At 39.4% G+C, this 16,950-nt stretch overlaps 1 protein-coding gene across 1 annotated transcript in view; it reads left to right on the top strand.

Moving 5' to 3' along the window:
* Positions 1-16,950, top strand: part of dnah1 (dynein, axonemal, heavy chain 1) — a 40,649-nt gene that overhangs the window by 22,588 nt on the left and 1,111 nt on the right. Inside the window, exons 46-75 of the mRNA XM_032548822.1 lie at positions 98-294; positions 976-1,111; positions 1,241-1,449; positions 1,548-1,719; positions 2,642-2,833; positions 2,938-3,048; positions 3,168-3,353; positions 3,464-3,658; positions 4,062-4,229; positions 4,349-4,540; positions 4,660-4,791; positions 5,012-5,137; positions 5,331-5,450; positions 5,557-5,706; positions 5,798-5,958; positions 6,728-6,950; positions 7,738-7,933; positions 8,053-8,204; positions 8,289-8,485; positions 8,589-8,733; positions 9,619-9,777; positions 10,225-10,356; positions 10,481-10,651; positions 10,790-10,969; positions 12,628-12,798; positions 13,340-13,525; positions 13,658-13,788; positions 14,184-14,328; positions 14,561-14,767; positions 15,441-15,675. Coding sequence (XP_032404713.1) covers positions 98-294; positions 976-1,111; positions 1,241-1,449; positions 1,548-1,719; positions 2,642-2,833; positions 2,938-3,048; positions 3,168-3,353; positions 3,464-3,658; positions 4,062-4,229; positions 4,349-4,540; positions 4,660-4,791; positions 5,012-5,137; positions 5,331-5,450; positions 5,557-5,706; positions 5,798-5,958; positions 6,728-6,950; positions 7,738-7,933; positions 8,053-8,204; positions 8,289-8,485; positions 8,589-8,733; positions 9,619-9,777; positions 10,225-10,356; positions 10,481-10,651; positions 10,790-10,969; positions 12,628-12,798; positions 13,340-13,525; positions 13,658-13,788; positions 14,184-14,328; positions 14,561-14,767; positions 15,441-15,675 — 5,077 coding nt within the window. The remainder of the gene's footprint in view (positions 1-97; positions 295-975; positions 1,112-1,240; positions 1,450-1,547; positions 1,720-2,641; positions 2,834-2,937; positions 3,049-3,167; positions 3,354-3,463; positions 3,659-4,061; positions 4,230-4,348; positions 4,541-4,659; positions 4,792-5,011; positions 5,138-5,330; positions 5,451-5,556; positions 5,707-5,797; positions 5,959-6,727; positions 6,951-7,737; positions 7,934-8,052; positions 8,205-8,288; positions 8,486-8,588; positions 8,734-9,618; positions 9,778-10,224; positions 10,357-10,480; positions 10,652-10,789; positions 10,970-12,627; positions 12,799-13,339; positions 13,526-13,657; positions 13,789-14,183; positions 14,329-14,560; positions 14,768-15,440; positions 15,676-16,950) is intronic.

The following is a 16,950-nucleotide window of genomic DNA, read 5'->3' as shown; positions in this document are numbered from 1 at the left end:
TTGGTTTGGGGTATATTTTAGGTATATAATGGATGTTTCCACTGTGAATGAAATATTAAGTGATATTTTACAAATTATGTTGCGTTTCCTTGCCTAGCTCAAAAAAGTGATGGAGCAGTATGTTGAAGGCTTCAATCAAAGCAGCTCAGACAAGGAGCCACTGGGACTTTTTATGGACGGCATTGAACACGTGTGTCGGATCAACCGCATCTTGCGCCAGCCCCTCGGCCATGCCCTGTTGCTCGGAGGGCATTGCAGTGGCCGCAAGACACTCACCAAACTTGCCTCATATATGTGAGAGTCAAACAAGTTGTCATGTTTTTAAACATGTTAAACTATTTGTTCATGTTTTTATTATTTAAAGTACATTCAGGGTTGCAGATTGCATTCAATTTTAGTCTGTTTTACCACCCGCCCCACGCCCCCCCCCCCCCCCCCCCAAAAACCCCATAAATATCAACAGTTTAAGGTTGGGACTAGTGTAATATAGGAGTTTTCTTTAACTTTCCAACTAAATTTTTTTTCCACTTAACTTCCAGTTAATACGGTTGGACATAGAGCTCTATGATAAACTAGTTTCTTTAGCAATGACCTTTTTTTCCCCCTGTGAATAATGACACTGTATATCCAACAGCTGTCAATTCAGCAGTTTTCCCCATATTTAAATAGGATAAACTATACCCATAAGATAGTATTATTATACTAAAAACATGATCAATCTGGTCATATGCTATATAATGTATTTTATAAACAAAAGAAGCAACAAAGATAAATTCTTGAAGTGTATCCCACACATCTTTGTGTGTACCAAATCAATATATTAGTTTAACTTGAGCTGAATTTCTCAAAAAAAACTAAATTTTTACAATGAGATCCTGTATGGGGTTTAGTGTTAGGTTTATTAAATATATCCAAAGACCAGCGTGATGTATGATGCACTGGCCCAGTCCTAACATTGTATTTATCCATATTTAGATCTGGACATAAATGTTTTAAGGCTGAAGTGTCTAAGAGTTACGGTAGGACAGAGTGGAGGAATGATATTAAAAACAACATGCTCTCTGCTGGTCTTCAGAACCAAAAGATCACACTCTTCTTTGTTGAATATCAGGTAAACAGCACAATTTTATTACCCTCTGTCGCAGTGTTTTTGATTCATAATGATGTGATTACTGAACCCATATCCTCTAAAAACAAGAACAGGTTTTAGCAAGTCAATTGTTTGTTATCCAATCTCCAGATTAAGAAGGAGTTTTTCCTGGAGGATATCTGCAACATTTTAATCACTGGAGAGCTTCCCAACCTGTATTCGTCAGAGGAACAAGAGCGTATCTTAAAAACAATGAAGCCGGTGGTGGAAGACCTGGACCAGCAACTAACAGAAGCAAATCTGATGGCTGCCTACCGTAGGAGAGTTCACAGCAACTTTCACCTGATTCTCTGCATGAGGTTAGTCAGAAAAGGTTAAAAAAAATCCTTTCTTTTCAATGCTAATGTTTTTTGTTTTGTTTTTGCAAATAGATTTTCTTTTTTCTTTACCTCCCCAGCCCAGGAGGTAAGGGGTTTCGTGCGCGGTTGAGGCAGTATCCTTCTCTGGTGAAATATTGCACCTTAGACTGGTTTGACACCTGGCCAGATGAGGCACTGCAGGCTGTTGCGAGAGCATCTTTAAATGAGCTTCTTGTGCTGGATATCAGTCCCGAGACTAAGGAAGCCCTGGTAAGAATGTGGTTTGTGAACTTCTTAACCTGTGTATTTTTTTTTCTTGTTGTAATATATATATATATATATATATATATATATATATATATATATATATATATATATATATATATATATATATTTAATTCGGCTTTTATTGCATTCAGAAAGAAAGAGAGAGAGTTAACACTTTCTTCCAAGTCCGTCTCAGGGCTTAAACCTAAATCCTACCAAAAACATTTAGGGTTAGCTGAACAAAATAGAGGAGAAAGAGATCAGTGGACATAACACTGTGCAAAGGACAATGGTCAAAGATTCTTCTCTCTGTGTTCTCCAACTTTGTGAAGTGTGATAGGAAAAGACTATGTGCTGTCATTTTGGTAAAAGAGGATCTGCTCATTATTCACAGCTGTGGGGCCAATAATTGTGCCTCTGAAGATTTTATTAATGCCACTAAATGACAAAATCGTGTAGTACTTTTTGAAGAAACACCTTTCTGGTCTTCTCAGAAAGGTGTTAACAGATCTTTGCTGACTCTTTCTCAGGTAGTCGATCTTAAACAGGATAATTTGTCACCTTCAACAGAAGGCTACCATAGGAGCCTGTTCTGTCCATGGCTTTGTTCCGACAAAGCTGATCATAGTGAAGACAGAAAGTAATTTATGGGAGGATGCTTAATTTTTCTGGCATTTGTGGCAAAACAGAAATTGCCACAGTTTGTCCAACAGGGGACAGCAAAGCACACACACAAACCTTCTGATTGCGTGGTGTGACGCAATGCACATTCAGTGATGATGGTCAAGTTATTTACGTCCCTTTGCTATTGCTGTCCTACTGAGTTGTGACTACGTCAGATGCATTTTAACGTCATGAAAGACAAACAAATGGAGTGTGGCTTTACTGTCCGCAGAAGACATGACCCGAAAATTTCTCTCCACAGACCCTGATGTGTGTGAACATTCATCAGCAGATGGTCAAGAAGAGTGCGCAGTACCAGACAGAGCTGTCTCGATGCAACTACATCACAGCTAAGAGCTTCACAGAATTCATCAAACTCTTCTCAGATCTGACCGAACACAAGAAACTGAAGCTGAACAGTTCTCGTCAGCGCATAGACGGTTGTCTTGACAAGGCGAGGCGCCAAATAGCAACTAATTAGCGGAATGAATTATGTGCATTTAATTAGCATTGAGTGAGCATTAATAACTTGATGAATATTCCATGGTGGGTCTGTAGCTTTGTAGCACAGTTGAGGACGTGAAGAAGCTGCAAGAGGAGGAAGAGGCGATGCGACCACTTTTGGAGGAAGCTGCTAAAGAGGTTGAAGTCGCTTTGCAGACCATTCATGTAAGCAGATGTCAGCAGAAGTGTATGAACCATACTTGTATGTATAACAAGAAATACAATAACAGTACTCTGATTTGTTGAGTTTTATTTATAATCTTTTCTTGCTTTTCTTTTACTAGGACACCGCGGCAGTCGCAGTGGAGATTCGTAAATTTGTGCAAGATGAGCAGACAAAAGTTTTAGACAAAGAGCGTTTTGCCAAGGCAATCAGTGTGAATGCTCAGCGAGACATAGACAAGGCTGTGAAGACGTTGGATATAGCTCTCGACAGCCTGAAGGCCCTCAATGCAAACAGCTTCGTTGAGGTACGTGGAGTTTTCTTTACCTTTCATGCAGCTGAGTTGAACAGCTAAAACATGCAGAACCCCGGACTATACGTTTTACTGCTATAATCTGAATGATTTATATTTCACAGCTCCAAGACTCTGAGCAGTATACCCGGGAGGTAAAGCTTGTCCTTGCAGCGGTTTGCATCATGAATGGCATCGAACCAGTTAAGGGAGATACAGAAACGCCAGACGCGCCTAGCTTTGAAGAATACATGGAACCTGCTGAAAGTCTCCTACAAGAACCTATGATGTTTCTGGAGAGCCTCTACAGTTATGACAAGGTAGACCTCACTGATATTATACAGGTACATGGAATAGTAGCGATACCACTTATAATGCTTTACATAAAAGGACATAGAGACGATGTTGCCCTCAACAGGTCTTTAATCAAGCAAAGCGATCCCTCGGATATAGTTAAGCCCATAAATATTTCCATGTACTGCTGTTTATTTTAACCCTAGCACTCTGAAATGCTTGGCGAGATATTCAAAGCCTTTTAACATGTGGAGTTTGTTTTTTTGTCACATTACAACCAGATTTGATTGGAACTTTAATGAGGAAATAAGTAATTAAGTTTTATTTGTATTTCTGGCTGGCACTTAAATGCTTTAATTTTGATTTGTCCTTTGCCTGTTTGCTGCATTTAAAACTGATTCTGCTCTCCCCCCGACGCCTGCTGTGCAGGACAACATTTCAGACGATGCCATCAGTCTGCTACGGCCCTACATCGACGATGAAGAATTTCAGCCTCCTGCTCTTGTCAAGATTTCCGTCACCTGTAGCTCTATTTGCCAGTGGGTGCGAGCCATGTATGACTATCACTTTGTGCTCAAAGCTGTGGAACCAAAATGGGTGAGATCTGAAATATCTGCTTGAAGCATTCTCTTGACAACGATATCTGTACAAAATGTAAGATCCACAGACATGCAGGGAGAGCCGCTAAACTGTCGGACTTGTCAACACTGTTGCAGCAAGTTCTCAAGGAGGCTGAAGAGGACTTGAGAGCCGCCCAGCAGGTTGTTTCTGATGGCCAGAAAAAACTGGAAGAAGTGGAAGAAAGCATTCCCCCTTTAGAGGTCACGTACCAGGAATGTTTGGCTAAGCAGAAAAAGCTGGACGACGAATATGAACTGACCGAAGCTCACCTTGTCAGAGCAAAGAAGGTCGGAAGAAAGACTGAGGCTTACATATAAAACAAAAAAAAAACGTCATAGCTCAGGACAAAATGATGGTATTCTGAAAATATTAAGCTTTTGTCACATGTTTATTGTTTGCTCTCCAGTTAGTAGAAGGGCTAGCAGAGGACGAAGAGCACTGGAAGGAGACAGTGATACATCTTGATAATTTGGTTTCTAATTTAGCCGGAGACATGCTTCTGTGTGCAGGATACGTCACATACCTTGGCCCCTTCTGTGTAAGTTTGTCAGAACTTTGGTACCGTATGAGAACATGTGTATTGGTGCCTGCTTTAGAGGATAGATTTGTGGCTCTAAATCAATCTTTTACATCAAAACCCGGATTAAGTGGATTGAATTGTGTATGAGACAAAGTGGAAACCAGTGGAGGGATGTAACTTTAGCACAGCTCTGTATATTTTCACTAAAGTAATTTTGATTTGCTGGTTTTATCTTCAGGACGTGTATCGGGCAGCCATAGTAGAAGAATGGCTCAATTGTTTCAAAGAGTTGGGTCTTCCGCACACTGAGGAAACTAATCTGATCAGCAGTTTAGGAGATCCGATCACGATAAACCTTTGGAAGGTCAGAAGCCGTGATTAGATTCTCTATGATCAAATAGATTTAGATTCCTTTTGCTGTTTTTTTATTTTAAACCAATTTTTCAATTCCCTTTACATCTTAGGTCAAACCTGTTATTACAAGCTTACATCTCCAAATGATCTGAATTTTGAATATTTTGAATGTATTGTCATAAGTTTTTACTCCATGTGCATAGATTGCAGGATTGCCCGGTGATACGTCATCAGTGGAAAACAGCATAATTGCCCAGTACTCTGTCCGCTGGACACTGTTCATAGATCCACAAGGTCAAGCCAACAGATGGATCAAAAACATGGTAAAGTCTTTCATACTGTACCGTAATTACTTGGCGTTGTTAGTGTATTGCATAAAAAGTTAACAAAGTTCATATCTTAACTTATATTGATGTTGTTTACACTCAGGAGCGGAACAATGATCTGAGGGTTTTGAGACTCAGTCACAGTAAATTCACCCAAGGTATAAAGAATGCTATACTTGATGGTAAACCCTGCTTGGTGGAGAATGTATTAGAGGAGCTGGATCCAGCTATAGAACCTGTCTTGTTCCTACAGGTGGTTACACGTTCATCCTTTTACATCTGTTGGCAGAAACTCAAACATTTTCAGGAAACGGAACTGTCTAATCTGTATTTGTCGCTCATAGACCTTTGAGGAGGAAGGCAAGACGGTGCTGAGGCTGGGTGACTCAGTTGTTCCGTTATCTGAGGATTTCAAGTTGTACATCACCACAAAGCTGCCAAACCCACGTTACTCTCCAGAGATTTCTGCCAGCGTCACCGTCATTAATTTCACTTGGTCACCCAGGTAACACACACATGTTCAACTGGTAGAAGAAAAAAACCGAGAAGCTTCATTTTTGTTGTTCATTACCGTTTGCCTCATTGTTGAGAGTCAGGGGGAAAATATTGGATTTAAAGAGAATGGTCTGTCAGTCAGTCTGGTTCCTAAATGGCAGCTATGAAAGTGTTGAGCTTTACAACAGTTTGACAAAACTGGGTCAGAAGACATATTTTGTACCCGGCTTTTCATCGATATTAACACCAATTCAGTTACTTGCTTAATATGTCAATGCACTCAAAATTAGGAATATATTTTGCAAACTCTATTGTGTCATATAAAAGCAGTAATTCTGAGTCATCATATTATATCCATATCTAAATTTAATAAATCTAGCATTTTCGTCTCACAAGTTTCACACTGGAAATGTTTGTTCTATATTATTTTAAAGAGCTAGAAGGAGATAAGAGTGGAGGAGAGAAAGAAACTTTGACTGAATACAAATCAACACCCAGAACTCTGCTTCTACACCTGCAGAAAGAGAGAAAAAAAGCAACAAAACATAACAACTTATGGAGATATAATAATAATTGCAGCATCACTGGGAAGTACAGTACAAGATATATTTATTGGCAACCGCAACCCAAAATACTGTAGTTCATATCGGAACTCCAAACACATATCTGAAATGTTTATTCTAAAGATGTCATCATATATTACCTTGGTATTTCAGCACTAGTATATATGCCTGTGTTTGGAGTCCCTGTGTTTGACTGGACAATTTGTGCTCAATCAGCGCCATGGAAGACCAGCTGCTCAGCCGGGTGGTAGCCCAGGAGCTTCCAGACATGGAGGAGGCAAAGAACAAGCTGATAGTCAGCTGTGCCCAAATGACACAGGAACTGAAGGAAATCGAGGATAAGATCGTGTTACTTCTCGTCTCTGCAGCAGGGAGATTTGTGGATGAGGATTTAAATCCACAGTTGGAGGCTTGTAAGATCAGAGCCAAGGAGATGAAGGTCTGACCATTGGAAAGATAGATCTTGAAGTCATCACTGAATGTTTTATATATACTGCCTTTAAAAAGTATCCATAAACTTTGAAGTTTCACATATCATGTCACGCTACAACCACAAACCTCAAGAGGTTTTAGCGCGACTTTATGTGCTAGACCAACACAAAATAGAGCATGTCTTTAATTGGATGGTGAATCACTCATAGTTTTCATGAATAAAATGTGGCATGTTGTGCATTTGTATTCAGCCCCTCTCAGTCAATACTTAATTGAACAACCTTTCTCTCTACCAATTGCACACATCAAGAGACGAAAGTCTTTGCCAATTCTTCTTTGAAAAATACCTCAAGCACAAGATTGTATTGTTTTATAACCTAACCCCGTATTAAACATCTTCACAGCTCTGCCTGACTTTTCTGCCATGTTTGTTGACCTTCATGATGCTGTTTGTTCACTAATGTTCTCTAACAAACCTCTGAGGCCTTTGCAAATCAGCTGGATTTTTACTGAGATTAAATTGCATACAGGTGGACTTCTTTCAATAACTTCTGAAGGCAGTTGGTCGCAGTGGATTATATTTAGAGTAATAAGGATAAGAGGCCGAATACAAATGCGCTTGACAAAACATGCACTACTTTATAGGTCTGTCACAATGGAAATCCCAAATTATAGTGGAGTAAAATGTTCAAAGGTTCAAAGGTTATGACTATGTTTGCAAGTTGCCGTAGTATACTTTAAGCTGCTATTGGTTGGTTTTGATTTGTTTTTATCTGGATTTAATTTAATGACAGACTAAAATGCTGGAAGCAAAGAATGAGGAGCAGGATATTGACGCTGTTCGTCTGAAGTACTCACCAGTGGCAGTGCGGGCTCGGATTCTGTTCTTTTGTATGTCAGAGTTATCCAATATTGACCCAATGTACCAGTACTCCTTCGACTGGTTCCTTGGCATCTTCATGAAGGCTATTGCCAACTGTGACACAGCAGGTACAAAGCAAAACTGACTAATTTTGCGGAGAATTGTTTGTGTGTATTTAATATAATCAGTTTAAATATAAAACATTTTTTATGATTTTGGTTGGATATCTTCATCGTCTATCGCACAGACACAGAGGAGGAGAGAATCGACAACATCAATGAATACTTTACCTTCAGCCTGTACGTGAATGTGTGCCAAGGCCTGTTTGAGAAACACAAACTCATGTTTGCTTTTTACCTGTGTGCTCGCATCATGATGAACGAGGATAGAATCAAAACCGTAAGTAAAAGAGTCGGTAAAAGACTGAAATCGGCCTACCCCATGTTCACTAGCTGGATCTCCCTGAATCTTTTATTATGGCAGAGTGAGTGGAAGTACCTCCTATCTGGAGGGGAGCCAGTCCACAAATTGACCAGCTCAGGAGTAGACTGGGTGTCGGATCGGGCCTGGCAGGACATTTTAGACCTCAGCACTCTGGATACCTTTGATGAACTGGCAGAAAGCTTCACAAACCATCTGGAGGGCTTCAAGAACATTTTTGACAGCAAGCAACCCCACAGGCATGAAAAGATTAACCCAGTACAAACATATGAACTCTTCATTTGTTTGTGATGACAATATCAAAGTCTTATGAGGTGGCTTTCTGTGTCTGTGTGTCTAAAGAGAGCCGCTCCCAGGGAAATGGGACAACGATCTAAACTCATTCCAGAGGTTGCTGGTCCTTCGATGCCTGCGGCCCGACTGCGTGATTTACGCCGTGCAGGACTTTGTGTGTGCTCATCTGGGAGAGGCCTTCATAGAGACTCAGGTGAAATCCCCTTCTCCTCCCTGAAGCCTCAACTTTCCTCTTAATTCAAGCATTTCTGAAGTTATTCTGATCTCTCGACCAGCATCTTGGAGGTCTCTAATTCTTCAATTGTGAAAGTTTTGTCTCCCTCTGCTGACCTTGGAAGTGAATTGCATTGATTACATGGACCAATCCATGTTTTTCCTTGGTGAACAACCTTTTATGCCTCTATATCTCAATTGGAATTAAGTCCATGTTTTAATTAAATGGACACAGAGAAAGAAAACAAAGGGGAAATGACAGAGAAAAAAAGGAAGGAAAAGAGGCGGGGAAAAGCGTTAAAACAGAAAGAAGGAGATAAGAATAGAGGAGGATAGCGGATAGGACATAAGAAAACATGCTAGACATCTGCTTCTATACCTGCAGAAAGAGAGAATGACAGAAACCACTGCAACAAATAACATCCATCCACATATAATGACAATGTAACTGAAAAGCACATGGTACTATTTAAAACAAGGTGAATTTAATACATTATCTTATTAGGAGTGATGAATGGGGCTGCTTATGTTGTCCTTTTCTCAGGAGTCTAAATATTTCAGCCGCAGTACCAGCAACAGGTGGGGGAGGGACGATACTCTGCTACATAAAGGCAGAGAACACTTTGGTCACTCCAGCATTGGCATCTCATTTAAATAAATTAAAAGTTGGGAACAATATGATGGTAAATTGTTGGTGTAAAAAATGTTTAAATTTCCAACCTTGCCGTGGGATTGATCCCAGGAACTGGGCCGTGCCTAACTCAGACACAATTACACAAAAATAAGTTAATGCAAGAATGTACTTTTATCTGTAATGGTTTTGATGACTTTGCTATCATATAAATGTTGTTCTGTGTCTCTGCAGATGTCAGATCTGTCTGTAGCCTTCAAAGAGTCGTCCTCTACACACCCCATCATTGTTATCATGTCTCCTGGCACTGACCCCGTTGCTGACATTTACACGTTTGCGGATGTTATGGGTTTCTCGGAGAAAGTTAGCGGCATCTGTCTGACTCAACGGCAGGTAAGTCCGACTGTATATTCTTTCTTTTTTTTATGAATTACCTCATCCTTGTGGTTCTGTGGTGATTTTCTCCATTGTTTCTGGATGAATACAAGCATTGCTTCAAACTACTTTACCACATGTAGCGTTCCAGCAAAGATTAAATAAACCTATCTGCCAGTTTTAAGGTGAGTTATTGCCTTAATCTAAAGGAAACTTAACTGAAAATATTTACCTAACTACACTTTCCAATTGTGGTTGTTCTATTGTATGCACTTCAGAATGGACTTTGCAGAACACTGCCTGTTTATGTGATTTAAACCTCCTCTAGGTATTACACTAAAGTGTGGACAGTTAAACTTTCGTAAATCAGAATATTCTCCAGACTACCCGCTCCTAAAGTCCAGTTTTTCACTTTGCTCCTGCCATTTTTCAAACTACCTTACCATCTGCTGTTATTCCCGTCAGGGTTCCACGCCTGAGTCGATGATGCGGACTGCTATGAAAAATGGTCACTGGGTCATTTTCCAAAATTGTCACCTGGTCCCCGACTGGCTGCCAACGCTGGAACGACTCATTGCTTGTATTAGTCCCAAAAAAGTAAGGACATACAAAAACACAACTTTAAGAAACAACAACTGAGCTCATCTTTTTGAAAATAACTTTGGACTATATAGAAACAGAGGCCTTTTTACTCTTTTACTGGCACACCCTTTGTGCACAGGTCCACAAGGATTTCCGTCTGTGGCTAACCATTATTCCCTTTAAGAAGATTCCAGTATCCCTTTTTCGAAATGGCTCCAAGATTATCGCCGAGCCTCCGAGAGGCATTAGGGAAAACCTGGAGAGAGCCTACCTGAGATTCACTGACGAGTTTCTGTCTTCTTCAACAAAGGTCTATGTCGCCCTCTTTACATTCATCTCCGTATTATTTACTTAAAACATTTCATTTGGATTTGTTTCGTCCTGTTTCAAAGTTTCATTCGAAGGGGGTGTAGTTCAAATTATTTACAATGACTTTCTGTCTTCGTAGGAATCCCAGTTCAAGCCACTGCTTCTCTCCCTCTGCCTGTTCCACGCTGTTGCCGTGGAGCGCAAACGGTTTGGCCCACTGGGCTTTAACACTCCCTACGAGTTCACTGACGAAGATCTGGATGTCTGTGTAGACCAGCTGCAAATGTTTTTGGAGCAGTACCAGGACATCCCCTACAAGGTGGTTAGACCAAACATGTCCATTATTTCTCTAAACCACACACAAAAAATCTTGCATGACATATATTTGCACAGGGCCCTGTAGAGTGCTCTGTAAAACAACTCATACCCTATATTAGATCATGTATGAAGTGAAAGAAACTTTTCAAAAACATTTTTAACAGTGAGTAAATTAGCAGTGTGGTATGTATTTATTTTGATTTCTACTAAGTCAATAATTAGCTGCTATTACAGCTGCAAGTATTTTAGGGTATGTCTCTAACAGCTTTGCAAGTGTAGAGACTGAAATGTTTGTTCATTCTTCTTTCTAATATTGCTTAAGCTCAGCGAAGATAGATTGGGACTTTGACTGGGCCGTTCTTTTGACTGATCTAGCCCATTCCACTTGGAGCTTTGGGTCTTGTTGCCTTTTGTTAAGTTTTATCCATCTGCCCACCGTCTCTGCTTCACCTCCAAAGCTACAATGCAGCTTCTCTAGTTACTGCTCCCCTCATCTGGCCTGTCAAGTTAAGTGAACAGTCATGTCTAGGAGGGTGTCCGTGCATCCTTAAAAATTCTTAAGAAGACGTACATAAAGTCATGTATCTAAAATTAAGGCCTTAAAATGTCTTACATGTGTATTTTTTAAATGGTTTGCATTAATACATTAATCACAGGTATTAAATTTTGTTGTGGCAGGACTATTTAATTTTGTATATTCTACGTATTATTTTCTGGTGGAACTTTTTTGTCAGGCAAAACTTTGAGTCGCACTCAGACATATTCATTGCATTCTGTAACTTGTGTCGCTTGCAGCTACTGGTATCTAGCTGGCTTGATACCAGTAGCCAGCTTTCCAAGCGTGTTATGCACTAGCTTGCAGCTTTGCAAGCTAGCTATCATAGTTATTTTCTTTGTGTCCCTTGTGTTTCTACATTGCATGCATTGTATAAATGTATGCCCAGCTGTTAATTGAGAAGTTAGGGTTTTCAGGATTTTTTATTTTTTAGTTCTTACTCATTAACTTACCCTACATTTTAATTTGTCACCCTTTTTTTGCTTTCATGTATATTGCAATGTGTTTACACTGTCACAACTATATTGTTTTATTCCCCATTTTGTTTTTCCCTTTCCAAGCTAGCTGGCTTGCTTGTATGCATCCAGTGCAAATTTATCACCAGTTGGCTGGAAGAAGTTTGCCCATTTCTGTGGAGATAAATTTCATTCTTAACGGTCCTAAAATATATTTAAAGTCTTAAATTTGAGTTGGTGAATCCTCCGATCTACATAGGTTTGCAGTTGTGTCGTACTCTTTGTTTTTAAATAACTGGTTTGCTCAGGGCTCCTTGAGTTATTGAACGTTTTGGGATCTTGTTTTGAGTTTCAGTGAGTTTTATTTTGTGAAATTAGAATAAAAGAAGCTGAACGAAAAGGCATGTCAACCTTTTGGACTTTTTTTTTGGTAAAATACATAAAAAAACTAAAAAAAAAACATTTTTCCTTCACTTTCTTCTTCCCAGTCATACACTACCTTGTTGTGGTCTATCACTTTAAATCCCCACAAAATATGTTGTAATGGCTAATTGAAATGGAACTACTTTTACTCTGAGACTAAAAGTGTGTGTCTGTAGGCATTATCATTTATCTGTCTGTCTTCTTTTTTGCCCTCCACATGACCAGCTTCTAAAACACACTGCTGGAGAGGTTAATTACGGTGGCCACGTGACGGATATCTGGGACAGACGGTGTCTGCTCACTCTGCTGACAGACTTCTACTGTCCTGCCGTTCTTAGTGACGATCACGTCTACTCCGGTGTCTACCAGCCCGTCGACTCTAATCTGGACATCGAGGTTAGATAAACACAGAGCCATTTGATTGATGGTGTGCGTTCAGAATCAAATTTGAGTGCATCAGTTGGCTTACAAAACTGAGAAGGTTGTCTGGAGCTGCAAACAGGCGAGTCTGGAATACGTGACTTTGAGGACAGTCATCTGAACACTAACACAGCATGTTAGTAATTTAAAACCACAATTCTGATCATGTGCTGTTTTAAATTAGGAGTATAAAAGCAACCTTCAAGACTAAGCTGCCCTGAAAGGTGCACTCTTATTTAAATATCAGTCATCTGACCATAAGTCTAAAATGCTATTAGACACTCTAATACATTCACATCAATAAATAGTGTTGTTTTTTTTTGCTTTATCCCCAAATCATAAACGAGGAAACGTAAGAGGTGAGACTGTTGGTATCTTTCTGTTTGGAGTAAACAATGTCGTGATGTTTTGTGCTGAGGGAAGGATGTGTGAAGGTCATCAGGGCCTAAAAATATGTTATTTGAATGTAACCTATATGAAGACTGTGTAAAATGTCATTGTACCTCTGACCCAATAGGGCTATTTAGCATACATCCGAGATCTGCCCATCAATGATACACCTGAGCTCTTCGGTCTCCACGAAAACGCTAATATCCGGTTTGCCCAGAATGAGACCTTTGCCCTGTTGGACGCTCTGATTGGTTTCCAGCCTCAAGCTGCTGCTGCTGCTGCTGCGTCGGCTAGAGACAAAACATTTTATGAGGTTCTGGCATCCACTGATTGATACGTTTCTGCCTTTATTTGTGCTAATAACATCTGTGTGTTTTTATTTATTCAAATCTGCAATATCAATATGAGAGACGTGTGACATTTTATGTGTCCTCTTTGAGTTCAGACAGTGGAGGAGGTTGTGATCGCCACTATTAGAAAACTCCCTCAGCTTTTCTCTCTTCATACGGTGACTGAAAAGTACCCAGGTCTGTATGACCACGCCATAAACGCAGTGCTAATCCATGAGGTCATCAGGTGAGATCAGTCTGACAAAAACATTCCTAAACTTTAATCTATGAACTTTTTTCCCATTGTTATTATGTTACAACTGCAATGTTGATTTTGGGTGCTAGACCGAAATAAAGTAGTGCGTAGGTATGAATTGAAAGAAAAAGGATGAATGGTTTTCTGAATGTCTTTCAAATAAAAATCTCGAAAGTGTGATGGTTGTTTTTGCTGTTCAAGCCAAACTGAAACCAGTAGAAACTCAATTTTAGACTACTGAGAGATATTTAGCACTTAAAAATTTGTATATGTTTATTTCAGCTCCATTTCAGTTTTTTTTTTTTTTTTCCTTAAGGTGTTCAGAAAAGTTGGCATAGTGCGATCAATATATAAGATGCTTTTCATTCTTATTTGTTGTCCTTTAGATACAACAAGCTGTTGGAGGTCGTTTGTCAGAGTCTCGGTGATATGTTGAAGGCTCTGAACGGTTCGGCTGTAATGTCTCCAGACATGGAGCTTATGGCCCTCAGCTTGTTCAACAACAGAGTGCCTGAAATATGGAAGGCCAAGGCAAGCCACAGAGAACTGGAAATAACTTAAATTCTCACATAATGTTGTCTAATCTCTGTAAAGCCTGAATACGTTACTTTATTGATAGATGATATGTATTGATAATGTGAACCTTTCAAAGACATACTGTAGCCAACACTTTGTTTTCTGTTTAGAATGACCAAGTTTTTACATATTTCCTGCTTTTAGTCTCGGCTTTCTAGCTTTTGACTGCCATGCTTTCTCTCGACAGGCTTACCCCTCTATGAAGCCTCTGGCTTCTTGGGTGTCGGACCTTCACCAGAGGATCAGTTTCTTCCAGGGATGGATCTCCGACGGCAACCCACATGTGTTCTGGATTAGCGGGTTCTTTTTCCCACAAGCTTTTCTCACCGGAACCCTGCAGAATTACGCACGTCACTTCAGGACTCCTATTGAACAACTGGGATTTGCCGTTAAGGTCCATCAGGCTATATTTGCGCTACTAGTTCAAAGCATTTTTTTCATATTTCCATGATTAATTTTTGGGAAAAATCTGGAATCTGATTTTAGTTCTTTCCATGTCTGGATATCTTACAGTCCGGTAGACTTGGTTCAATTGGGGACCAAAATTGCCCCATGTGCCGCATATTTGGTGTGAAAGCAACCTAAAGAATGTTTTTGTATCTTCACACTAAATTCTCTTCGTTGTCTGAAAAATTTCCTCTATCTTCCTTCTTCGTGTCCTTTCTTTTCTTGTGTCACTCCTTTTCATTCCCTCCTGGTGTCCTGTTTTCCTGACCTCTCTGTGTCCTTCCCACATGTGAAGGAACATGTACTTTTCCACATATGAACAAACTGCCAGAAAACTGTAAAACAGCTGAAACACTGACTTCTTTTAAATCTAAACTAAAAACCCACCTGTTTAGGATTGTATTTGAAACGTAATCAATTTACAAATTTATTGATGGAACTTGACTTAATGCTGTGTTTTGATTATTGATTCTATATTGCATTGTGTTTCTGTGTTTGTAATGATGTAAAGCACTTTGAAATGCCTTGCTGCTGAAATGTGCTATACAAATAAAATTTGATTGATTGATTTGATATGAGTCTTTTTCTCATATGTCTTGCAATGCCTCCTCCTCCTCCAGGTGATCGACAAGCCCCTGTCAGAGATAAAAGAAATACCCAACACAGGCTGCTACATCCACGGTCTATTCCTGGAGGGGGCCGGCTGGAATTATAAGACAGGTCAGCTCTCTGATTCCAACCTCATGGAGTTCCACACACAAATGCCTGTCATCTGGCTGATCCCCAAAGAACTCAGCACTCAAGCAACTTCCTGGGTCTACCTCTGTCCCGTCTACAAGACCCCCAGCCGAGCTGGTCAGTACTTATACAGTGACAAAAAAATCCACCGAAACACAGCAGATACATATGTAAGTGGCTGTGGTAATTTGCTAATATCTGAGATTTATGAAAGAAAATCCATAATCAATGCTAAACCCATGTTATAAACTCTATCTTAACGTGGTGCCTGGAAGCTGAGGGTCTTACTCAAGTGTTTGTGTGCACCTCCTTATAGTGGTTTTATTACTCATCCAAAATAGACTCCAGTTAAGTGTCGAGTTTCATGAAGCCTCTGAAAGTGCAGCTCTGCGTTTTCCAGCTACAGCACGAAGCCCACGTCTCATGGTGGCTGTCTCGTCAGTTTGTTCAGAGGTTAAATATTTGTACATTTTGTATAGGCTGAGCTCAAAAAGTATTTCATAGCATTTTATGAATCAAGTACTTGGTGCGTGTGACAAATAATGCTGAACTTTGGGTCTTGTAAAACGAATACACAAAGTGCAAAAGTGTAAACAGAACTGTGACGTTAAAAGTAAATAATATATCAGGGTTATATAAATAATATAAATAAGAGCAAACTGCTTGAAGAATTCTTAACAGTCGATGACCAAAACTTCACCACAGATGTTGAACTTTACTCTACTAAAAGTTTACAAAACAGCCAAGAAAATTAATGCTTTAGAATTTATCCCAAAAAATGTATTTAGGGGAGCTGAGCATTCTTAACTATTTCAAAGTTAGTGCCAAATGAAAAATTTATTAGTGAAAGTGTGCCCACCACTGCTCCTTAATGATTGGGCCATTTTTAAAGGTAATTAAATGCACTAGACTTTATTGAGGGATGTGAAACTAAGGAGACTCAATACAAATGTTAGATTAAGATTATGACAAAATAAATGAATAAAATTGCGAGAATAAAACTGGATGAGAAAACCATTGAAATAATAGGAGAATATATAGTTGAAATATTACCAGGATAAAGTCAGAATATTATAAAAATTCCAACATGAAAGAGCAGTCCTATAACTGCAGTAAAATGAAGAATGTTGAGCATCTTGTGAAGTTATACTTTGGTATTCGTTTTACAAATGAGGAAATAATCTGTTAGCACATCACCATTAGTTTATTATCAGTAGCAGAACACACCACGGTGTGTTTATTCTGGAAACTGCTACAATTTTATTCTCGTATTGTTGCGACTTTATCCTTGTACTGTATTTGTTTCAACTTTATTCATATACAACTTTATTCTCGTAATACTGACTTTATTATCATGATTTTTTTTTTTTTCTTAGCCTGGCCCTAATACTT

The sequence above is a fragment of the Xiphophorus hellerii genome, chromosome 20 (assembly GCF_003331165.1).
Source record: "Xiphophorus hellerii strain 12219 chromosome 20, Xiphophorus_hellerii-4.1, whole genome shotgun sequence".
Taxonomy (NCBI): domain Eukaryota; kingdom Metazoa; phylum Chordata; class Actinopteri; order Cyprinodontiformes; family Poeciliidae; genus Xiphophorus; species Xiphophorus hellerii.
This window is presented reverse-complemented; position numbering and strand designations above follow the sequence as displayed.